General features: G+C 38.0%; 2 protein-coding genes across 7 annotated transcripts in view; both read left to right on the top strand.

Moving 5' to 3' along the window:
* FOLH1 (folate hydrolase 1) overlaps positions 1-1,325 on the top strand; it is a 63,236-nt gene extending 61,911 nt beyond the window's left edge. For all 5 annotated transcript variants that reach the window (XM_060303975.1, XM_060303974.1, XM_060303973.1 and 2 more), the window contains one exon: positions 741-1,325. In XM_060303975.1, the coding sequence (XP_060159958.1) occupies positions 741-930 (190 nt within the window). In that variant the 3' untranslated portion in view covers positions 931-1,325. The remainder of the gene's footprint in view (positions 1-740) is intronic.
* Positions 1,326-9,729: 8,404 nt separating this feature from the next.
* Positions 9,730-16,610, top strand: LOC115849927 (tripartite motif-containing protein 64C-like). 2 transcript variants are annotated; one of them, XM_060304476.1, is made up of 6 exons: positions 9,730-10,215; positions 11,372-11,467; positions 12,156-12,386; positions 13,135-13,157; positions 14,957-15,054; positions 16,112-16,610. In XM_060304476.1, the coding sequence occupies exons 1-6, from the start codon at positions 9,805-9,807 to the stop codon at positions 16,603-16,605; spliced, it is 1,353 nt and encodes a 450-aa protein (XP_060160459.1). In that variant the 5' UTR covers positions 9,730-9,804; the 3' UTR covers positions 16,606-16,610. The 2 variants fall into 2 exon arrangements, with proteins under 2 accessions (XP_060160459.1, XP_030707399.1); XM_030851539.2 differs by lacking the exon at positions 13,135-13,157 and having other exon boundaries at positions 12,156-12,406; positions 14,954-15,054.
* The last annotated feature ends 6,877 nt before the right edge of the window (positions 16,611-23,487 follow it).

The following is a 23,487-nucleotide window of genomic DNA, read 5'->3' as shown; positions in this document are numbered from 1 at the left end:
ATAAGGGCATCATCCAAACAGGGTGAATGGATCCCCCTTAGTGGCATAATCATGTTCCTTTCCTTCTTTACCTCTTTACTGTGGAACTTGTCCTTCTCTTCCAGGGCTGTTACATGCACTGGCTAAGCTCCTTCAGTAAAAACATCACCTTCTTCCTAGGTCATGTTGAATGTTTTAAAACTGTTTTGAATGATTCTTCATGCTTGACACTAGGTATTATAACATGACTTCTTTTTTAAATAGGAGGAAAACACAATGATAGGTTGTCTGGTCACAAATGAAACCCTATAATCACAGTTGTGCTACATTTCAGAGGATAGAGTGGTATTTTGAAGTCATCACTTCTTGCAGTGTGCCTTGAGAGTGATCACTTCATCGCCCAGACCTCAATTTCCTCCTCTTAGAAATGATAATCTCAACTCTGTAGAGTTTATTTTCAAGGATTAGAAAAATGATAGGTAAATAATTGAATGCCAAGCGTGATCCATAGTAGGTGACAAACTGTTGTTGCTATCATTGTCATCATTTTTGTTGCTCTGAGACACTTTAAGTCATCTGTCTAAAGTCAAAATATAATTAATTGCCACATATTTCATAGACTAGTCTTTGGAGATTGAACTTGTAAATTTAGTTGACAAGTAGCAATTAGAATTATACAATCCACGAATTGTAGAATGTCCCTGTTTTTTCCCTTGTATATATAATTCGAGCAACTGATAGCAAACTATTTTTATCAACAGACATGTCATCTATGCTCCAAGCAGCCACAACAAGTATATGGGGGAGTCATTCCCAGGGATCTTCGATGCTCTGTTTGATATTGAAAGCAAGGTGGATCCTTCCAAGGCCTGGGAAGAAGTGAAGAGACACATTTCTATTGCAGCCTTCACCGTGCAGGCTGCAGCAGGGACTCTGAGAGAAGTAGCCTAAGAAGTTTCTTTGGGGAACACGTTGAATTAGTATGATGTATCACTCAGAAAGAATCATGTTGGATGTACTGATAAACTGAAAAATAAAGTTATGTACATATATAGATACAGATAGATACATATATCCACCTTGGCATTCTTTTTTCTTCTCCATATATATCGAATAAGGAAGATGGATGATTTTTATTCTGTAATTATAGAAAGTTATTCTGAAGTTGGACTAAGTGTTGAAATTAAGAACAGAGTAAAATTTTAATACACTTATGTGGCATTATCAGAGAGTCATGTCTAATTCAGCACTTACAAAACTACTCCTGTCACTGCACGTGTAGAAAACATCAGTCTGTTATTTGTTGTGTATTTTTAGAATTTTTATAAATAAAATTGTACCATGTATATTTTTCTAGGACTTGATTTTTTCACTCACTTTTGACATTTCATCCATGTATTATTGTGGCTGTAGGTCATTAGAGTCCACTGACACAGAGCATTCCCTTGCATTGATATAACACTTATGCATTAGCATTTAGTCAAGACAGAGAAACCACACAGAAACATAAACAGAGAAAGTTAACGTAAAGAATAATTAATTACAATAGCATTGGAGCAATGAAGTATTGTCTAGTAAAAGGTGAAAAGAAGTTTAAAGAATATAAGAATTACAGGTACTTCCCTGGTGGTCCAGTGGCTAAGACTCCACACTCCCAATGCAGGGGGCCCGGGTTCGACCCCTGGTCAGGGAACTAGACCCCACGTGCCGCAACTAAGAGCCCGCGTGTTGCAAGGAAGGTCCTGTGTGCCTCAACTAAGACCTGGCACAGCCAAATAAATAAATAATTATTTTTAAAAAAACAGAATATAAGAATTACAGATATATGGAGCAATCACTGTCCCTTGGATTGAGGACTGCAGGAACATGTAGATGTTTCCTTAAAAATAAATTAGGCCATTGTGTAAATCCAATCAAAATGATTTGAGCTTGTGTTTACACCTAAGATAACCTAATCTTCTCTAACGTACAATATCCTAAGAAAAGTCTAGTCTTTGGAAATTCTACAAAAGGCCTAAAGAATACAATTCACAGTATCCAGAAAATAAAGAACTTCACTGGTGGACATTAAGATGCCAAGTACAGATGCCAATTAGTCCTCTCTTACAAAGCAAACAGACTGGCTGATTTTGACAACTTTTCCTCTAAAATTATCATGAGACTGTTTATAATGCTCATCTATTGCTATGGAATTTGGAGATAGTGGGTTCCAATCCACCCTCTTTTCCTAAGACTGCTTGAAATTGTTCTGTCACCTGAGGATTTGAAAACAATGTGTCTCCCATGTAATAGGTGGTTTGTCTAATTCCATAATGCCTAATAGGGTAGCCACATGTAGATATCAAGCTCTTGAAATGTGACTAGTTTGAATTGAGCTGTGCTGTCAATATGAAATGCATGCTGGACATCAAAAACTTAGTATAGAAAAAAGAATGTAAAATAGCTCATTAATATTTTCAATATTATTTATATTTTTAATGATAATTTTTGAATATATTTAAGTATATTATTGAAATTCATTTCAAATGTTTTTAATTACCTTTTATGATGTGGACACTAAGAAGTTTAAAAATACATATATGGTTCAGATTATATTTCCATAAAAATTTTATTATTATTTTATTCTTTAAATCTTTTTTGCATTAAGCATTTCAGTTGTATTTTATTAAATCTTGTGATTAATGTTTTGAAAAATTGTTTTGTGTTTGCCTTATCTTTCTAACTATACAGTAAGTTTTCTGGGGGAGAAGGCTCAGCTATCTTGTTTTGGTTCACCTACCATACGTGAAAGGCAAAAGTAAGTGTTTCATATAGATTGGATGATTGTGTTGAATCAATTGAGAACACAGGTAGTGAAATGCAATACTTTACATATCTTTAACACCTTTAGTTTATAGACGTATCTTTAAATAAATTTCAACAAGTTTAAATAAATATTTAAACTTGTTGATTGACAACTCAGAGTTATATGTAAATCAAAAACTCTGGGGAAAAAAAAGAGCAAAAATATTATGGTCTCTCAGAAACACAAATAGGGCACCCTTAGTCCAGTTTAGAAGAGATTATTGCATTTATTCATTTTATAAGAGACAATTTGTTACCTGGAGTTGATTCACATTATAACTTGTGGTCTTGGAGAGTGACCTGTGCTTGCACACAGGCTTCTTGGTGGTGGCAGCAGCAGCCTTAGCGTCTCATGCCCGTCTCTGGGGTCCTCGCTGTTAGCCGCAGCTCTCGCCCGTCTCTGGAGCTTCTTTAAGCAGCGCTCTTAATCCCCTCTCCTCGCACACCAGGAAACAAAGAGGGAAGAAAAAATCTCTTGCCTCTTCGGCAGGTCCAGACTTTTTCCTGGACTCCCTCTCTCCCTGAGCTCCAACCGAAGCCTGAGCCTCATCTCCCAGCCCCGCCCGTCCCCACGTGTGAGCAGATAAGCCTCTCTGGCTGGTGAGTGCTGGTCGGCACCGATCCTCTGCGGAAATCTCTCCGCTTTGCCCTCCGCACCCCTGTTGCTGCGCTCTCCTCCGAGGCTCCGAAGCTTCCTCTCTCCGTCACCCGCAGTCTCCGCCTGCGAAGGGCCTTCCTAGTGTGTGGAAACTTTTCCTCCTTCACAGCTCCCTCCCACTGGTGCAGGTCCCATCCCTATTCTTTTGTCTCTGTTTTTTCTTTTTTCTTTTGCCCTACCCAGGTACTTGGGGAGTTTCTTGCCTTTTGGGAGGTCTGAGGTCTTCTGCCAGTGATCAGTGGGTGTTCTATAGGAGCAGTTCCATGTGTAGAAGTATTTCTGATGTATCTGTGTGGAGGAAGGTGATCTCCGCATCTTACTCTTCTGCCATCTTCCTCCTCTAATGAGAAGATAAACAAAATTGATAAACCATTAGCCAGATTCATCAAGAAAAAGAGGGAGAGGACTCAAATCAAAATTAGAAATGAAAAAGGAGAAGTTACAACAGATACCGCAGAAATACAAAGCATCCTAAGAGACTACTACAAGCAACTTTATGCCAATAAAAGGGACAACCTGGAAGAAATGGACACATTTTTAGAAAGGTTTAACCTTCCAAGACTGAAACAGGAGGAAATAGAAAATATGAGCAGAAAAATCACAAGTAATGATATTAAAACTGTGATTAAAAATCTTCCAACAAACAGAAGTCCAGGACCAAATGGCTTCACAGGTGAATTCAATCCAACATTTAGAGAAGAGCAAACACCTATCCTTCTCAAACTCTTCCAAAAAATTGCATAGGAAGGAACACTCCCAAACTCATTCTATGAGGCTACCGCCACTGTGATAGCAAAACCAGACAAAGATACTACAAAAAAAGGAAACTACAGACCAATATCACTGATGAATACAGATGCAAAAATCCTCAACAAAATACTAGCAAGCAGAATCCAACAGCACATTAAAGAGATCATACACCATGATCAAATGGGATTTATCCCAGGGATGCAAGGATTATTCAATATATGCAAATCAATCAACATGATACACCATATCAACAAATTGAAGAATAAAAACCATGATCATCTCAATAGATGCAGAAAAAGCTTTCAACAAAATTCAACACCCATTTATGATACAAACTCTCCAGAAAGTGGGTATAAAGGGAAGCTACCTCAACATAATAAAGGCCAAATATGACAAACCCACAGCAAACATCATTCTCAATCATGAAAAATTGAAAGCATTTCCTCTAAGATCAGGAGCAAGACAAGGATGTCTACTCTTGCCACTATTATTCAACATAGTTTTGGAAGTTTTAGCCACAGCAATCAGAGAAGAAAAAGAAATAAAAGGATACAACTTGGAAAAGAAGTAAAACTGTCACTGTTTGCAGATGATATGATACTATATGTAGAGAATCCAAAAGATGCCACGAGAAAACTACTAGAGCTAATCAATGAATTTGGTAAAGTAGCAGGAAACAAAATTAATACACAGAAATCTCTTTCATTCCTATACACTAATTATGAGAAATCTGAAAGAGAAATTAAGGAAACACTCCCATCTACCATTGCAACAAAAAAATAAAATATCTAGGAATAAACCTACCTAAAGAGAAAAAAGACCTGTCTGCAGAAAACTATAAGACACTGATGAAAGAAATCAAAGATGATACAAACAGATGGAGAGGTATACCATGTTCTTGGATTTGAAGAATCAATATTGTGAAAATGACTATACTACCCAAAGCAATCTAGATTCAATGCCATCCCTATCAAATTACAAATGGCATTTTTACAGAACTAGAACAAAAAATTTTAAAATTTGTATGGAGACACAAAAGATCCCATATAGCGAAATCGGTCTTAAGGGAAAAAAACAGAGCTGGAGGAATCGGACTCCCTGACTTCAGACTATACTACACAGCTACAGTAATCAAGACAATATGGTACTGGCACAAAAACAGAAATATAGATCCATGGAATAGGGTAGAAAGCCCAGAGATAAACCCACGCACCTATGGTCAACTCATCTATGACAAAGGAGGGAAGGATATACAATGGGGAAAAGACAGCCTCTTCAATAAGTGGTGCTGGGAAAACTGGACAGCTACATGTAGGAGAATGAAATTAGAACACTTCCTAACACCATACACAAAAATAAACTCAAAATGGATTAGAGATCTAAATGTAAGATTGGATACTCTAAAGCTCTTAGAGGAAAACATAGGATGAACACTTTTCGACATCAATCACAGCAAGATCTTTTTTGATCCATCTCCTAGAGTAATGGAAATAAAAACAAAAATAAGCAAATGTGACCTAATGAAACTTAAAAGCTTTTGCACAGCAAAGGAAACTATAAACAAGATGAAAAGACAACCCTCAGAATGGGAGAAAATATTTGCAAACAAATCAATGGACAAAGGATTAATCTCCAAAATATATAAACAGCTCAATATTAAAGAAAAAAGCAACCCAATCCAAAAATGGGCAGAAGACCTAAATAGACATTTCTCCAAAGAAGACATACAGGTGACCAAGAAGTAAATGAAAAGCTGCTCAACATCACTAATTATTAGAGAAATGTAAATCAAAACTACAATGAGGTATCACATCACACCAGTTAGAATGGGCATCATCAGAAAATCTACAAACAAATGCTGGAAAGGGTGTGGAGAAAAGGGAGCTCTCTTGCACTGTTGGTGGGAATGTAAATTGATACAGCCACTATGGAGAGCAGTATGGAGGTTCCTTAAAAAACTAAAAATAGAATTACCATGTGACCCAGAAATCCCACTACTGGGCTTATACCCAGAGAAAAGCATAATTCAAAAAGGCACATGCACCCCAGTGTTCATTGCAGCACTATTTACAATAGCCAGGTCATGGAAGCAACCTAAATGCCCATTGACAGACGAATGGATAAATAAGATGGGGTACCTATATACAATGGAATATTACTCAGCTATAAAAAGGAACTAAATTGGGTCATTTGTAGAGACGCGTATGGACCTAGAGACTGTCATACAGAGTGAAGTAAGTCAGAAAGAGAAAAACAAATATCATACATTAATGCATATACGTGGAATCTAGAAAAATGGTATAGATGAACTGGTTTGCAAGGCAGAAATAGAGATGCAGACATAGAGAACAAACGTATGGACACCAAGGGTGGAAAGTGGCTGCGGGTGTGGGTGGTGGTGTGATGAATTGGGAGATTGGGATTGACATGTGTGCACTGATGTGTATAAAATGGATGACTAATAAGAACCTGCTGTTTAAAAAAATAAAATAAAATTCAAAAACTATTGATCTTTATATTTTCACTTTAAAAATTTCTAGCAAGGTCAATTTATATATATATATATATATATATATATATATATATATATTTTTTTTTTTTTTTTGCAGTACGCGGGCCTCTCACTGTTGTGGCCTCTCCCGTTGTGGAGCACAGGCTCCAGACGCGCAGGCTCAGCGGCCATGGCTCACGGGCCCAGCCGCTCCGTGGCATGTGGGATCTTCCCAGACCGGGGCACGAACCCGTGTCCCCTGCATCGGTAGGCGGACTCTCAACCACTGCGCCACCAGGGAAGCTCCCATATTTTTTTATAAGTAGTGCTTCAATTAACAAACAATAGATAATTTAGTGAAATAACATGTATGTAAGCATTGGTAATTTGATAAACTGTGATAGGTGTCAGCAAAATACAGGTAGTATGGCACTTCTGTTAAAAATAATATTCTAGGGCTTCCCTGGTGGCGCAGTGGTTGAGAGTCCGCCTGCCGATGCAGGAGACACGGGTTCGTGCCCCGGTCCGGGAAGATTCCACATGCTGCAGAGCAGCTGGGGCCGTGAGCCATGGCCGCTGAGCCTGCGTGTCCGGAGCCTGTGCTCTGCAACGGGAGAGGCCACAACAGTGAGAGGCCCGCGTAAAGCAAAAAAAAAAAAAAAAGTATATAAAAAAAAATAATAATAATATTCTACAGTATGTACAGCATAGTAACTACAGATAATAATACTGTAATGCATATTTAAAAGTTGTTAGGAGAGTAGATCTTAAAAGTTCTCATAACAAAAGAAATAATTTTTAACTACATGCTGTGATGAATGTTAACTAATATGGTGATCATTTCACAATAGATGCAAATAGCAAATCATTATGTTATATACCTGAAAGTTATATGAGGTTATATGTCAATTATACCCCAATAAAAAACAGTCATCTTTATGCATTGTATTAAATATAATTACTCACATAATTATGGTATAAATAATTACTATATTATATTCATATTAATAGAAACATATACATTGATGTATATTATTATGTATGTATATATAACATATATAAAGTATTTTGTTTAAAAGTTTTCACCAATTTTTTTTTTATATTTACCCCAAAAGAAGTCTATATTCTTTTAGGCTCTCAACCCCCTAAGATTGGGTTTTCTATATACCGAAAACCCAATCAACCATTTTCACACCTTTCTGAGTAAACATCAGTATTTTCCACTTCCCTTTGAAGCTATTATCCAATCTCAAGAAGTAGGTGTGGCCTCAGGAGAGTCTAACCCTATAAAAGGCAACTTTGTCCAGGGGTGACTGCTTCTCTCAGGGGGACTGAGGGAAAGTGCAGCTACCAGGTGTTGGACAGTTCTTGTTGACCCTGATATCCACAGATTTCCAGGACGTGCAGCCTTCCAGAAGTAAGACCACTCACAGTGGACTCTGGTAAGTAAGGAATTGATTGTAAATATCTTCATGCCTATTTTCTCTCATCCAAATCCTTTCCATTTACTTATTAGCCTGCTTGGGTTTTGTCCAAGCAAACAAGTAGTTGTCTTAGTTTTTTTAAATGACCTTAATATTTAAAATATCTGTAACTAGAGCAATTGTAATATATTGATATTTGTAATATTAACATATGTAATCATTTTTATTCCATTACCTTACATGTTATTAGATGTTTTTAGGTCTTAAATGAGATTTCTACAGACATATGTATTTATGAAACGCATAGAACACCTAAAATGTTCAACATAATGTATACATTTCATAGCCTTTATACAGATGAACATAAGAGTTAAATGTGTTGAATGAATTAGAATATCTTCTTGTAAAGTTCATATGCACTATATATATATTTTTATTTAAATATCTTTATTGGAGTATAATTGCTTTACAATGGTGTGTTAGTTTCTGCTGTATAACAAAGTGAGTCAGCTATATACATACATATATCCCCATATCTCCTCCCTCTTGCGTCTCCCTCCCACCCTTCCTATCCCACCCCTCTAGGTGGTCACAAAGCACCGAGCTGATAAACCTGTGCCATGCGGCTGCTTCCCACTAGCTATCAGTTTTGCATTTGGTAGTGTATATATGTCCATGCCAGAATAAAGGTGCTGTATTTTTAAAGCCTTCAGTTTGCAGTGTAGATTTGAAAAGTGTTCAGGATAGATCCAATGAACTGATAGGGACTCCCAAGAAGTGGCATTGGTCAAATAGGGAAATATCAGAAACAAAGAGAATATGATGTTGCTTCCATTAACTATATCTTTGGAATTTCTAGTGTAGAGAGAAAATCCTCATGTATATTCAAATTTTTTCTTTGGTTTTAAAAAACAACTGATTAATTTTTACTCATTACTGTTGTAGCTTGAACATTCACTAGTTAAAAATGTGAAGTGCTCTGATGATCTGAACTGACTCCAGGAAAAATTGTGTTGCTGAACTAGAAATAACATAATTTTTTCCTTTTTTGTCTTGAAAGGAGGAGTTTTGCTATTTAAGTTGGAAGCAAACACTGAAATGTTTATAGTTTTGAGATGCCAAAGGTAAAGCCAACATTGATTATATTAAGTTTAAATTATTCTAAACAATTTTATTTGTCTTTAGAAAAGCACATCTGTCAGTTCAGAGACAGGAGACATAGAGAATATTAGCATAGAGACAAAGTGTGTGCAAGAATGGGTTCCAGTCATGGAGTCATGGAGAGAGAGAGAGACAGACAGATTGAGATTATATATGTGCTTCTGTACCAATCAGCTAATAAAAGTAACTCTGGAGTCACCATTTACCCGCTGGTCTAAGCTTTAAGCACATCCATGTAATTTAGGTATGACTGAGAACATGGTTTATTTTAAACAAAAAAGTTGCTAGGGACTCTCTTATCTAATTTTATCATTTGTATCAGCATGAACCTGTCTGTATTCACCATTTCTAGGTTTGTACTGAGGGTAAGCATATAGGTAAATTAGATAGAGTTCAAACAGACAGGACTTTGTCCAAAGGCTTTACTTTCCCTTATCAGGGCAGAAGAAAGACTTTCTCTCTTATCCTCTCTAATTCTGTCTTGAATTTTCAGAAACATGGATTCAGACACATTGCAAGCCTTCCAGAATGAACTAACCTGCTCCATCTGTATGAACTACTTCATAGACCCCGTCACCATAGACTGTGGGCACAGCTTTTGCCGTCCCTGCCTGTACCTCTGCTGGGAGGAAGACCAGACTCCAAAGAGCTGCCCTGAGTGCAGGGGACTATCAGAGAAGCCAGATTTCCAAACCAATATTGTACTCAAGAGGCTGGCTTCCCTCGCCAGACAGGACACAGCTAAACAAACCAACAGCTTGGAGGCACAGATCTGCTTGACACACAAAGAAGCCAAAGGACTCTTCTGTGAGGTTGACAAGACCCTGCTCTGTGGCCCCTGCTCTGAGTCCCCAGAGCATGCAGCTCACAGCCACAGTCCAATACAATGGGCTGCTGAGGAATACCGGGTAGGTGATACTTCTAAAGCAGTTAGGAACCTACAGGCTCCTAAATCAGAGAGAAAGATGAGGATAATAATGAAGTTGATGGGGATGGAGATGGTCAAGGTGGAGATTTTTCAGTGTAGGTCGTGTATCATTTTAATGTTGTTGCCCAATTGTCCAAACATGTGGAACTGCTGTATCCTGGGGCATGTGGTAGCACAAGGCACACTGGCTTCTGATGTGAGCTTGACGCATTCTTAGTCAAGTTATATAAAAATCTGAGTCTCAATTTCTTAGGAAATGAGAAATTTCATTTCTCTCATGGAAATGAGAGATTCCATTATCTATAAAGTTTCCCCAATTCTTTCTTTCTTTTTTAAATTTTTAATTAATTGATTTATTTTTGGCTGCATTGGGTCTTTGTGCTGCGTGTGGGCTTTCTCTAGTTGTAGCGAGCGGGGGCTACTCTTTGCTGTGGTGCACAGGCTTCTCATTGCAGTAGCTTTTCTTGTTGTGGAGCATGGGCTCTAGGCACTCAGGCTTCAGTACTTGTGGCACGCGAGCTCAGTAGTTGTGGCTCATGGGGTCTAGAGCATAGGCTCACTAGAGCACACAGGCTTAGTTGCTCTGCAGCATTTGGGATCTTCCAGGACCAGAGCTCAAACCTGTGTCCCCTACATTGGCAGGCAGATTCTTAACTACTGCGCCACAAGGGAAGTCCCCCCACCCCAATTCTTCATTATATGTTTCTGTCACTTTGATATTCAACATATTAGAATCAAATTAGATTAATGTGGAAAAATCTGACCACATCATTCAAACTCAAGATTTCTATTTTCTAAACCAGTGGTCCCCATCCTTTTTGGCACCAGCGACCAGTTTCGTGGAAGACAATTTTTCCATGAATGGGGGCAGGGAGAGGTTGGGGGGATGGTTCCGGTGGTAATGCGAACCATGGGGAGCCATGGGGAGCCATAAGGAGTGGCAGATGAAGCTTCACTTGCTCGCCCCCCTCTCACCTCCTGCTGTGCGGCCCCGTTCCTAACAGGCTGTGGACTGGTAGCGGTCTTCGGCCCGGTGGGTTGGGGACCCCTGCTCTAAATGACTGCCTTTGCTCATACATAAGGGGATGGAATTTATGGTATCATCTGTGTCGCTAAAGCTCATGGTTATTTTGCAGGAGAAACTTCTGAAGAGAATGGACTCTTTAAGGAAAATGACACAAGAAATGCAAAACAGTCTGAATCAAGAAGCTAACAAAACTCAGTTGTTAGAGGTAAGAATTAAAATATTCTATTTGTTTGCATGGAGACAGATATAATCCTGGCTTAGACTTTTAGCAAAATTCAAATTACCAGGTAAAGGATAGTGGTCTTTTCCTTGGAAATAGTAGTGGTTTCAAATGACCTATCATCAGTAATCACAATTATAACAGACCAATACAAACTAGTTCAAAGAGTGCTAGTATATGGGAAAACCAAGGCATGAAACGTATTCCTAGGCCACATTTTGAAGATTTGAATAAACCTTCTCAGACATGGAGTATAAGACAACATTGTGCTAAGTGTGTCTGTGAAGGTGAGGAGAGGAATACAGCAGTACCTAGAGGAGAATTAGTGCATATTCTTAAAGATGCACAGTATGGGGTTTACCTAATAAAAGAATATTTAGAAAAATCAGGGAAAGGAACAAGAAAAAACAAGATTTGGGTAAGAGAGGAAATAATTGATGGAGTAAGAACCCTGAAGAATCCTCCTAGGGAGAAAAACTGGAACCCCCTCAGATGGCTTGATTTAAACAGGAAAAAAGGCGAGAAACTTAGAGAAAGGATGGACAGGAAGGACCTTTGAGGTGTGAGGCAGAAAGTTTGTCAAGAGCTTTCCTGATGACAGTAAGGAAATAATGTTTGACGTTTTCTGTTGAGAATGAGGATGAGTGATTCTTTGAATCCACTATCTCTGCAGAACTATGCGGCCATAAGGAAGGTGATGATCAAAGTTCAGTATCAGATGATCCACCTGTTTCTCCAGAAGCAGGAGCAACTCCATCTGGAGGCGCTGGAGGAAGAAGTGAAGGAGACTCTTCAGCAACTCAGGGAGAGTGAATTCAGAATGACTCAACAGAAAGAAAGTCTGAAAGAAATGTACAGAGAGCTGACTGAGATGTGCCACAAGCCTGACTTGGAGCTGCTCCAGGTGAGAAGGGAGGTTCCATCCTCAGAGACAGAGGTACTATTCTGGGCACTGTTGCCATGACATTGAAATGTTACCTGCATATACTCTTATCTCAGCTAAGGGATGATGCTCCTTGACTCCCATTAACTTACTTGTCCAATCCCTTATTTCTCATAGCCTGGTAATCTTTGGGAGGTTTTTTTTAATCCTTTCACTAGCTAACATAGGACAAAATTTTTTCAGTGTGATCAGGAGTACCATCCAGACAGATTATCGAAAATCAGCAAAATTCTGTGACCAGGGGAAAGTTAATTTTCTTGGAGTAATTCTCAATACGTTGTCACTCTATTATCCCACACTTACTGAAGACATTGAGGTTTTGCCCATTGTCTAGGTAAAATTTTTAGAACTGGTAGTCAATTTCAATGCACTCTATAATTCGTTTTATATGGTTCCTTGTTTTGCTTTAATTGTCATTATAAATGGTGAGATCTCTCCTTGGGAATAGGACTGAGAAATGACTGACATTGGAAACCTGATGTTGTTGCATCATTACACAGACTCTTGCTGGCCTCCTTCCTTCCTTCCTTAATGTGCCCTGAGGAAGCTCATCATGTTTTAGTTTAAGTTCTGTTATTAAGATAGCCTCTGATTGTTCCTTAGAGGAGAATGAGAAAAACAATACCTTATTGAACAAACAAGAATAGTAAAGAAGATGCAAAAGGACAGAACTCTCATGATTAACGTGATTTTCTTTTTTTCATTGCAGGCCTCGGGAAATGTATTGGAAATGTGAGTGTACGCTAATGACTTTTGATTTCTGGAAAAGTTGTTGTCTTTTTGATGAAGTGGTTGGATAGTCATTCCTTGGTGCCACGGGGAATTGTTTTCAGGCCATCCCCAAAATCTAAATCCCGGGATGCACTATCCCTTATAGAAAATGCCATAGTATTTGCAGATAACTTATAAGCATGCTCCCATACACTTTAGTCATTACTAGACTACTTATAACACCTAATAAAATGTAAATTAAATGCTATGTAAATAGTTCCCACGTATGTGGCATTTTCAAGTTTCACTTTTTTGGAACTTCCAGGAATTTTTTTTTTTCTGAATATTTTCCATTTAGAACCAGGGAGGAAGAATGTAGGGGAGGGATGGATTTAGAATTTGGGATTGACATGTACACACTGCTATATTTAAAATAAATAACACACAGTGGTTATCTCAAACCATAGGGAAGAAGATCAGGATTAAAAATGGTGGTCAGGGCTTCCCTGGTGGCGCAGTGGTTTACAGTCCGCCTGCCGATTCAGGGGACACGGGTTCGTGCCCCAGTCCGGGAAGATCCCACATGCCGCGGAGCGGCTTTGCCCGTGAGCCTGCGCGTCCGGAGCCTGTGCTCTGCGACGGGAGAGGCCCCAACAGTGAGAGGCCCGCGTACCGCAAAAAAAAAAAAAAAAAAAAAAAAAAAAATGGTGATCAAGGGAGACTTTAGCTTTACCTATAATGTTCAAACTTTTTGAAAAGAATTTATCTATGTATTATTCTATAAGTAAAATAAATTTAACAAAAAAATAGATAACAAACAAGGACCTAGTGTAAACTAACTAACTAACTAAATAAATAAATAAAATAAAACAGAAATTACAGATTCAATCCGTGGTTGAATCCATACATGCAGAACCCTTGCACATGGATGACGAACAGTACATCTTTTGATCTATTAACATCGTCTTTTTGGCTATTTTCTGTTTTATTTCAAAAGGATTCTAGAGGCCTTCTGATCCTTGGTCTGAGAAGTTTCCTTTTCATTTGGCTGAATTCAAATATACCTGAAAACTTTCTGACATTCTGGGCTTTGTTCCACCCACTCACCCCATCCTCTCCAGACTCACCACAGTAAAACTTAGGGAAGGGATTTTTCTGAGATATCACAGAGGAAGCACCTACACTAATGAGTTGGAAGGTGAAAATGGCAGGAAAGGGGCAAATTCCCTAATAGGAAGAGGGGCTGTGATTTTGTTCCTAGGAGTAGCACTGAATCAGCCTGTTCCATTACAGCAAGCCCCCTTGTAGGTAGGACCTCAGAGCTAATGGCTTCCTGGTGCCCACTGGAAAGTTAGACCTTCAGGACCAAGGCAGCCAGGCTGGAATTGGATTCCCTTAATGGGCTGATAAGAGCAAACACGTCGGGCTCAGTGAACTCTTCCTTTTAGACACTGAACGTATCCTTGATGACTACTTGCTGACTGCAGTCCCAAAGGCTTTGCCTGAATTTTTTGCTCTCTGTAAAATGCCCAGGATCTTTGCATCACCTGAGTTGGAATAGAGGAAGTGAATGAAGTTCAATAAGTTGAAAACTGGAGTAAAGTCTGAGAAGAATAGGGGAGTTGAAATTTGATGTAATTTATATTTAGAAAAAAGTATGGTAACTTTTTATATTCCCAAGTGTGTAGAATATAATGTATATCCAATTAACCAAAAATAGGAGAATTCTGACAAAATATCCTGGATTAAAAACTGCTTTTTTGTAATGGTCTTGTGATTAGCCTTTGACCTTGAAATGCAACTGATGTCATTTGTTACAGGACTGATTTGATACAGATGCAAAAGCCTCAGCCAGTGAACCCAGAGCTCACTTCCTGGCCTGTCACTGGAATCCTAGACATGCTGAACAGCTTCAGAGGTAAGAGTCAACCTTCAGTGAGCAGGACTACATTTCATTAGAACTTCTTGGGAAGGAGCCTTCTTTTATTGTTATTTTATTTTTTCTGACATGAAGGTAGTACATAACTTCCCAAAGTTGTTACATTTTTCCTGCTTGTATAGTCGTATTACAAAGATCAAGGCTGAACTTTGCAACCTATAGTTTACCGAAAATGCAAAGCTAGAGATATATATTCAGTTACATATGACATAGGCAGAGCAAGAGGAGAGCAACCAGCTTGCTCATGTGGTTATAAAGAGAGACAATATTTACTTTTGTGAGTAACCATCAATATTGTGTTTATTCAGTTTATTTCACTCTTATAAAGTTAAATATGGCATTGCTGGTTTTTAATTTGTTCTGTATTACCAGCTCATTTATTATGCATTGTACAAAAAGATTTATTATTTCTAAAATCAGCAAGAATTGACAGAAAAGACTAAAATTAGCTTAGGCAGGATAATTGTAATGCTATTAGATCAATTTCAGAACAACTGAAAGGCAAGGGATATTTGAACATGGTTAGCCAGAACATCCTTTTAGAAGCTTCCAGAACATCCTTTTAGAAGCTTCCAAACTATTCATTGATGGATTTCTATCAAAATTTTGACCTTTGAAAATGTAGTAAGTAGAGACCATAGCCCAATAAATACCCACATGATAGCAAGTGCTATCTACGTGCTAGATCATATTAAAGACAAAGGACACAAGAATAGTTTTCTAAATGAAAGAAAAAGAAAATGTTTTTGGTGAGTCCTGAAATAAACTGTCAAGACGTTGACATTAAATCAGACTTCACAGAGTTCATATCTCCCTTTTTTTTTTCTTTTTCTGTATGATTTGAAGTCTTTCTGTGTGCTGGTGAGATAGTAATGACTCTTACTCTTCATAGAAGAGCTAGTCTGAACTCCCTTTGCTGTCTTTGCTTTGTATTTCCTTGGAGGAGGGAAAATGAAAAGACTCATTGGGTAGAGAGCCTCTGCCTCTCAGGCTGTGGAAATCTCATTTGCTGACCACATTTTTGCTCTTTCTGCAGTGGATAATGTTCTGAGTCAGAAAATGACCATTCACAATATGAGCCTTTCTGAGGATGGTACAAGTGTGATGTTTGGAGGTGACCGTCACGACGTGTCCAGACAGCCCCAGATTGTGGAAAGATTTGTGGCCTGGGGAGCTGTGGCCTTCACCTCTGGGAGGCATTACTGGGAGGTGGATGTGACACACTCCTCGAACTGGATTCTGGGAGTCTGTAAAAATATCTTGACGAGTGATACTGATATCATTATTGATTCTGAAGAAGCATTTTTGCTATTTTCTATGAAGGTGAACAATCATTATACTTTGTCCACGAACTCCCCACCCTTAATTCAGTATGTGCAAAGGCCTTTGGGTAGGATTGGAGTGTTTCTGGATTATGACAATGGAACTGTGAGCTTCTATGATGTTTGCAGAGGTTCCCTCATATATAGTTTCCTTCCTTTCTCCTTCTCCTCCCCGCTGACGCCTTTCCTTTGCCTTAGGTCTCCATGAATAGTCAAGTTCCATGACCATTTAATTGATGAAATTCTTGCCTGAACAAATTGCTTTCCTAAACCTCACGTGAGGCCAAAGGATGATATCTGACTATCTCTGAGCACATTGTAATTTAATGGAACATACGACTATATGTTTATAAAATGGCATAACCATGTTGAATGTATAAATTTGTTAATTAAATTTTCTTGTAATAAAAATTTATTATGGAATATTTCATAGAGTATAATCAGTTGCTTTTCTTCTGTCATAAATAATAGTTTTATTAAAATAAAAGTTACATACCATAAAGGTCACCCCATTTAAACTATATAATTCAGTGGCTTTTAGTAATATTCAAAAAGTGAAACCATAACTATCTAATTCTAGGACATATCCATCACCCCCAAAATAAACCAATGACCATTAACATTTACTCCCCATTCCCCCTCCCCCTCCCAAGTCACCCCCTAATCCAGTTTTATTCTTCATGGATTTTTCTATTACATGGTTTCAAATAAATTGGATCACACAATGTGTGGCTTTTGATATCTGTTTACTTTCACTTAATGCTTTCAAGATTCATCTACATTGTAAGCAGTGTGCTTTACTTGCGTATCTGAACCAGATTGGGGTGAAAGCATGAGGTAATATATATATCAGGTTAGTAAACAAAAGGAATGGTGCTTAGTTTTCTCTTCAAAGCTGACCTAGTTGGTAAGAACCAAGTGTTTGACAGACTTTATCATTTCTCTAAATCCTAGTCATTAAGCACATCTCAGCTCAACAACATTTTTCCCAGGAAGTTTTTCGTGACTACACAGACCAGTGTAGTTCCTCTCATTACACACTCTCTGAGCATATACCGTCTCATCATAATGTTCAACAAACCTTCCTCAAATTCGCACTTTTACTACTTGACAGACAATTCTGAGACAGTAGCGACAGTATATTATTTACTACTATATTCCTACTATCCAATGCAGACTTATAACATAATACACAGAAGTATAGGATGAATCAATGAACAAATACATGAATGAAAGAATTAATATAAACAAATATTATTCCAGGATTGATAAAGTTTTCCAAAATGTAGCTAACATAATAGACATAAAATGCTAACTGATAATGTCAACAAAAGAGAGGTAATTGATCTGCAGCTTTACAGCCTAAGAAAATTCCATTAGTTTGAGGTTTAAAATAACTACTGCATAATTTTGTTTTATAGTGTTGATTTTGAGATTTCCCTAAGACGATCAGTACAATCTACTGGAAGATGAAGACCCTACGTAAAGTGATATGGAAACAGAAAATGGGACTTCACATGATGGTGACTGTCAGAATTTAAACTGACATATAAAATATTACTAAGCATAAGGTGGTATAATTTCCTTAGCAGTGGGAAGGCCAAAACCAATTTAAATTTGAAGAATAATTCAGAAGACAGAAATACAGAATTCTGTAATATAATATGATACTTAAAAAATATTGTAATTGTTCTATAATATTCATTATACCCTGGTCATTTGAAAGCAGAAACAGTATGGTTCACTAGAAAGCATTCATTCTCAGGCACATCTCCACAAGAATATATTAAATGATAATTTGTTCAAGTTCAATCTATAATATCCAATTCACAAAAACTCAAGAGCTGGATGTATTTTGTTTTCTTTTTACAGAGTACAAGAAGGAGCTTCTTGGTTTGTCTCATTTTTATCTCCAGATCCTTCACTATATCTTCAGTCCTACAATTCAAAGGAAGTATTCAGTGCACTATGGAGTGAAAGTCCTTTCCTTTTAGCCATTTCTCTTTTCATTTTGATCTTTTTCCTCCATTTTCTTTGATTATATCTCTTATTCTAAGCCTCTTGATTGAATGACTCATATTTTTGTTAAGTTCCATTTATGGTAAGCCCTGTAAAATTGGGTGGAATGAAGGCTGGAGAGGCAAGGGGAATTTTAAAGAGTACAGATGATGCATCTGAAAACAAAACATAAATTTCAAATTAGAATTTGGGAAGGTTTTCATTTTATTTTTAAGAGTCAATTAAATTATAGAATTGACTTATAACAGATGAGGTGTGATTATCTCATTCATGGCATAGAAGGAAAGTTCCTTTCCTTCCCTTTCTCTGCAGAAACATGGCATCACTCACACTACAGAACCTCAAGAAATAATTCACCAGCTGAGTCTTGAGTGTGAGGAAGTTGGAGCTCTTGTGGTGGTGCTTGCAGAACTGGGACCTTGTAAGCAGCCCCAAATCCTAGAAATGGTGTTGCCCAATGGCCAACACCATTGGTTCAAAGACGACATTGTGAAGTTCCTGGAAGAAATGGAGAATAATCCCCTGTTCAATCACAGCCATGCATTCAAAACAACTCAGTCACTGATGGACTGGGAAAAAGTAGCTTTTTAAGATATTTCTGGAGAAATGTGTAAACTCCAATGGTTAGAAACATTTTATAACTTGAGAAACTGTTGCACCTTAAAAGAATTAGTCCTGGGGGCTTCCCTGGTGGCGCAGTGGTTGAGAGTCCGCCTGCCGATGCAGGGGACACGGGTTCGTGCCCTGGTCCGGGAAGATCCCACATGCCGCGGAGCGGCTGGGCCCGTGAGCCATGGCCGCTGAGCCTGCGCGTCCGGAGACTGTGCTCCGCAACGGGAGAGGCCCCAACAGTGAGAGGCCCGCGTACCGCAAAAAAAAAAAAAAAAAAAAAAAAAAGAATTAGTCCTGGTAGTTAAGGAACATGTTAAAAATCCTCACAAAAGCAAAACACCCACCCCCCAACACACAGAAGAAACATTCTGATTTACCCAAGAAGCCCCTAACAACTTACCCCCACTTTTTAAAAGAGATGTATCCCTAGTACTCCTCAAAACACCCCAAACTGTGTACCAGGCGAAAGACAAGGAGTTCCCAGAGAACATGAAGCTGAAACATATTCAAGATTTCCAGAAGGAGAAACAGGAGTGTGAGGAGAAAATGGCTCAGTTCAGGGAACACCACTCTGAACTAGTCCAGTATTCCAAGAAATCGGATGTCCCCTAAGGAATCTAAATCAAAGGCCATTCAGGAAAATGTGCAAGAAGTGAAGTCTCCCCCAGAAAACTATTTTACCATGAGGATTAGATTCCATGGAGAGACTGAACAACCTCCAAGGACACCTATCAGATGTTCCACCAGGATTCACCGTCAAGTCAGGAGTTGCAAGATATGCCCCTGAGGGATCGTATGGTGGAGATCCCGGCAAGGCATCCTGAAGAATCAGAAGGAGAACTATAAGAAACAGGCTGAGGAGGTGCAGAAACAATACAAGGTGGATCTGGATCACGGGATAAAGAGTCTGTTTCCTGAGGAATATGCTGCTATGGGGACTGTAGATCTGCCTGTCTGATCTTGGGTTTCAGGGATCCCTTTATTATCATGTTCTTACATCTAGTATAGGTTGTCTCTCTGTATGCAGCATATATTTTTTACAACTGATGAACCCACAGTGACGCATCATTGTCACCCAAGTCCATAGTTTTCACTATTGGTACATGAAAATATTTTTATTTTAACACATAAAGATCATTGAATTAGATAAATAGTTGGATAGACAGATAGATAGATAGATAGATGGCTATTGCACACTCTTAAACACATTTTTATGTTTTACTTTATTAAAACAAATATTTATTAAAGCTGATTTTGAGTTTTCATTGGAAAAAACAGGCAGATAAGTAGTGCACAAGGCATTTGGTATTCAAAAAATAATACATTTATTTCCCATAGAGTCCACCATATACAATTTCATACACAGGTATGCTCTGTAAATATATGCTTTTAATCTCTTAAAGTTACTGGAGATTTATCAATTTTATATGCCATCTAGATGGCTAACATGTTGAATTTATTTGGAAAATCCTTTAGCAGTTTGTGTTATTTGCTTCCTTCCTTGACTTTAAATTTGCAAAATTAGGTCTAAGAATTCATTCTTTTTACCTGAAAATCAGCAGATTTTCCCATAAGTCATTTTTGCCCTCCAGCAGATTTTCCCATAAGTCATTTTTGCCCTCAAGTGCTAGTAAGGCTTATAAACCAGAATAGATAGTGAGATATCCAGTCAAGTGGGGCTCTTCTTGTGAATTTAACGCATGCATTTTCTAATTCATTCAGCACCTAATGTTTTCTAAGCCATGCCTTGTTGCAGGGGATACAGAGATAAAAGTTACAATTCTTAACTTTAATATATCATTCTAACATTGAAGAATGACCAGTAAGTGTAATCAGTAATAGAAAGCATTATTTGGTCAAAAAAGTACAAATACTGGAATTGGGTAAATATGGATTAAAATTGTGAATTAGCTATTACAATAAGATGACATTGGTTAAAATAATTAACTGATTGCTTATCTGTTTCCTCATGTATATGTTCATGAAATGAGAATAAGTATAAGTGAAGATTAAATTTAATGCCTATAACTGGCTCACAGTAGATTCATAGAAAATGTTAGGTTAATCCATTGGAGCTGCTATAAAAAAATATCATAAACTGGACAAACAACAGAAATTTATTTCTCACTATTCTGGAGGCTGGAAGTCTCAGATCAGGGTGCCAAGGTGGTTGGCTGATGGCTTTGTTTCAGGGGCAGACTTCTTATGTCCTCACTTGACAGAAGACACTCAGGATCTCTCTGGAGCCTCTTTTATAAGGCACTAATCCCATTCATGAGGGCTCCACTCTCACGACTTAAACACCTCTCAAAGAGCTCACCTCCTAATACCATCACATCGGGCATTAGGGTTCAATATATGAATTTGGAGGTGACACAGACATTAAGATCATAGCACTTAGCTTCCTTTATTTCATCCATCTACCATACTTATCTTTTACTGAATTCCAACAAGAAACCACTAATACATAATAGATAGCAAAATAAATTACGTTAAAAAATTAAATACACTTAATGAAATTATTCTACTATATATATATGTCGTGATGACCTATAATCTTGCTAGAATGTTGTTCCAACTCTGGCCCAAAGCATCATTCTAGAAATTTTTAAAATAGTCCTGTTGCTATGTAGATATATTTACACAAAATAATAGTAGGAGATCCATGGTGCGATGGAAATTGCTAGAAGTGCATTTTTTGAAATGTAAACATTTTCCGAAAGGAAATTATTCCACAATTTGCCCTTGAATAAATAGAGATTAAGTAGGAAAAGGGGTAATGGAAGTGATGTTCAGATAGAGGAAACAGCATGTTCAAAAATTCAAAGTGAAGGAGAGCATGATGCCTTGGAGAACTACTTCCACAATTCCTTTGTCCTAGTTCTCTCTTATATACAACTTATGGAAACGACTAAAAACACTGCGATCCAGGTTGGAGGCACTCTTCATTTTTTTATACAGTGCATTTCTCCAAACTACACTTGTGAATTCTGGCAATATAAAAGAAGTGCAATGTACGTTAGGAATATTTCCAAAACTCTAAATAAAACAGAAGAAAAACTAGGATACAATATCAAAATTCGTGAACCTTTTCTACAACAAAACTGTCTGGAAGTCCCAAAATTTGGACAGATGGAGACAAATCAGGGATATCTAAGATTCATGGGGTATCAGAATCTGTTTAGGAGGAAACAGAAGGAAAGGACAGGATATCTGATAAATTTCAGAACCCCAAAAGTTAGCAGTAGGGATTCATTGAAAGCTGGCAGGTCCCTTAAAGAATAACTGATGAACCTGAGTAGGGTGAGTGCGTTCAGGCTGAAATATGCAAGGAATCCACAATAACATGTGAAGGGGCTGGTACCCTCCAGTCCCTACAACTCTCAGACATAACCACCTAAAGCTCCCTTCCAGGACCAGGCTTCATAATGAGAAAAAAGTACTGGGAGTAAAATACGTACGAAGCAAGACTTAGGCGGCAGGAGCAAAGAAGGAGAATGTCTCAAGAAAAGAAGTGGGAAGAGAAGCAGAACCAGGAGATGGCAAAAAGTTGAGTTCATATTACTGAACACCTTAGGAAAACAACCGAGTCCTCTAGACTTATGAAGTGAAGAAAGCTACCTTGACCTACCTTCACCTTATAAAAGTCCAAGAAGACTAATTGCATATAAATACCATCAATAGAGCACGTTTTTCACTTCATATTTAGGAAGAATCCAGAGGGAAGAAAATACCTTTCCTAATATAATAGAACTTGGTATGACTGTTCATGAAGTGGCCTTTAGAGAGACAGTTGCCAGAAGAGCCCTGATGCCAGAGCTACATTAAGAGCGCAGCCTTGTGCTCCCATCTTGGGAGAACACGACCCTCAGAGGCCCTCTCTGCTCCTTTGCCCCAGAAACTCGCAGACGCACAGCTTCATCTCCCTGGATCTATCTCTACCACTGTGCCTAGCCACCTCTAGCTGTTCCTGAAGGTCAGTTCTGCAGTGTTTTATGATCTCTCTTTCACACACCTTCTCTAGTTCCTCAAGTTTCCCCCCCTAAGGAGCCATCTGTAAGTCATTTTGTCCTGGCTTAACAATAATGGACTTTTCTAAGAACTCACTACAGAAAACACAACATGATTATACTTTAATACACAACCAAAATACAAAACACCATAGTAAATTGATGGCAATAAAATATGGTATTTGATTTGCATTGCATCACAAATGGTTAACATTCTCACTCATAAATGAGTTCTTAGAAACCAGTAGTGAAGATGTTATATATAGCAAGGGAAATTTAAAAAAAAAACAAAAGAAGAAGAAAATTAAACAACACAAGTGACTAGTAAGGATTAAACATATATGAAGATGACCGAGCTGAACAAGAATAAAAGCAATTTCTTTGTAATATCATATTACGAAAGATTAAACATGTAATATTTGTACAGTTTTAGGAAAGCTACCCACATA

The sequence above is a fragment of the Globicephala melas genome, chromosome 8 (assembly GCF_963455315.2).
Source record: "Globicephala melas chromosome 8, mGloMel1.2, whole genome shotgun sequence".
NCBI lineage: Eukaryota > Metazoa > Chordata > Mammalia > Artiodactyla > Delphinidae > Globicephala > Globicephala melas.
This window is presented reverse-complemented; position numbering and strand designations above follow the sequence as displayed.

Excerpts from the sequence above, each read along its gene's own strand:
- LOC115849927 (XM_060304476.1), top strand. The coding sequence starts at position 9,805 with ATGGATTCAGACACATTGCAAGCCTTCCAGAATGAACTAACCTGCTCC. Across the intron at positions 10,216-11,371 it reads GGGCTGCTGAGGAATACCGG|GAGAAACTTCTGAAGAGAAT; the intron begins GTAGGTGATACT and ends GTTATTTTGCAG. Across the intron at positions 13,158-14,956 it reads TCGGGAAATGTATTGGAAAT|GACTGATTTGATACAGATGC; the intron begins GTGAGTGTACGC and ends CATTTGTTACAG.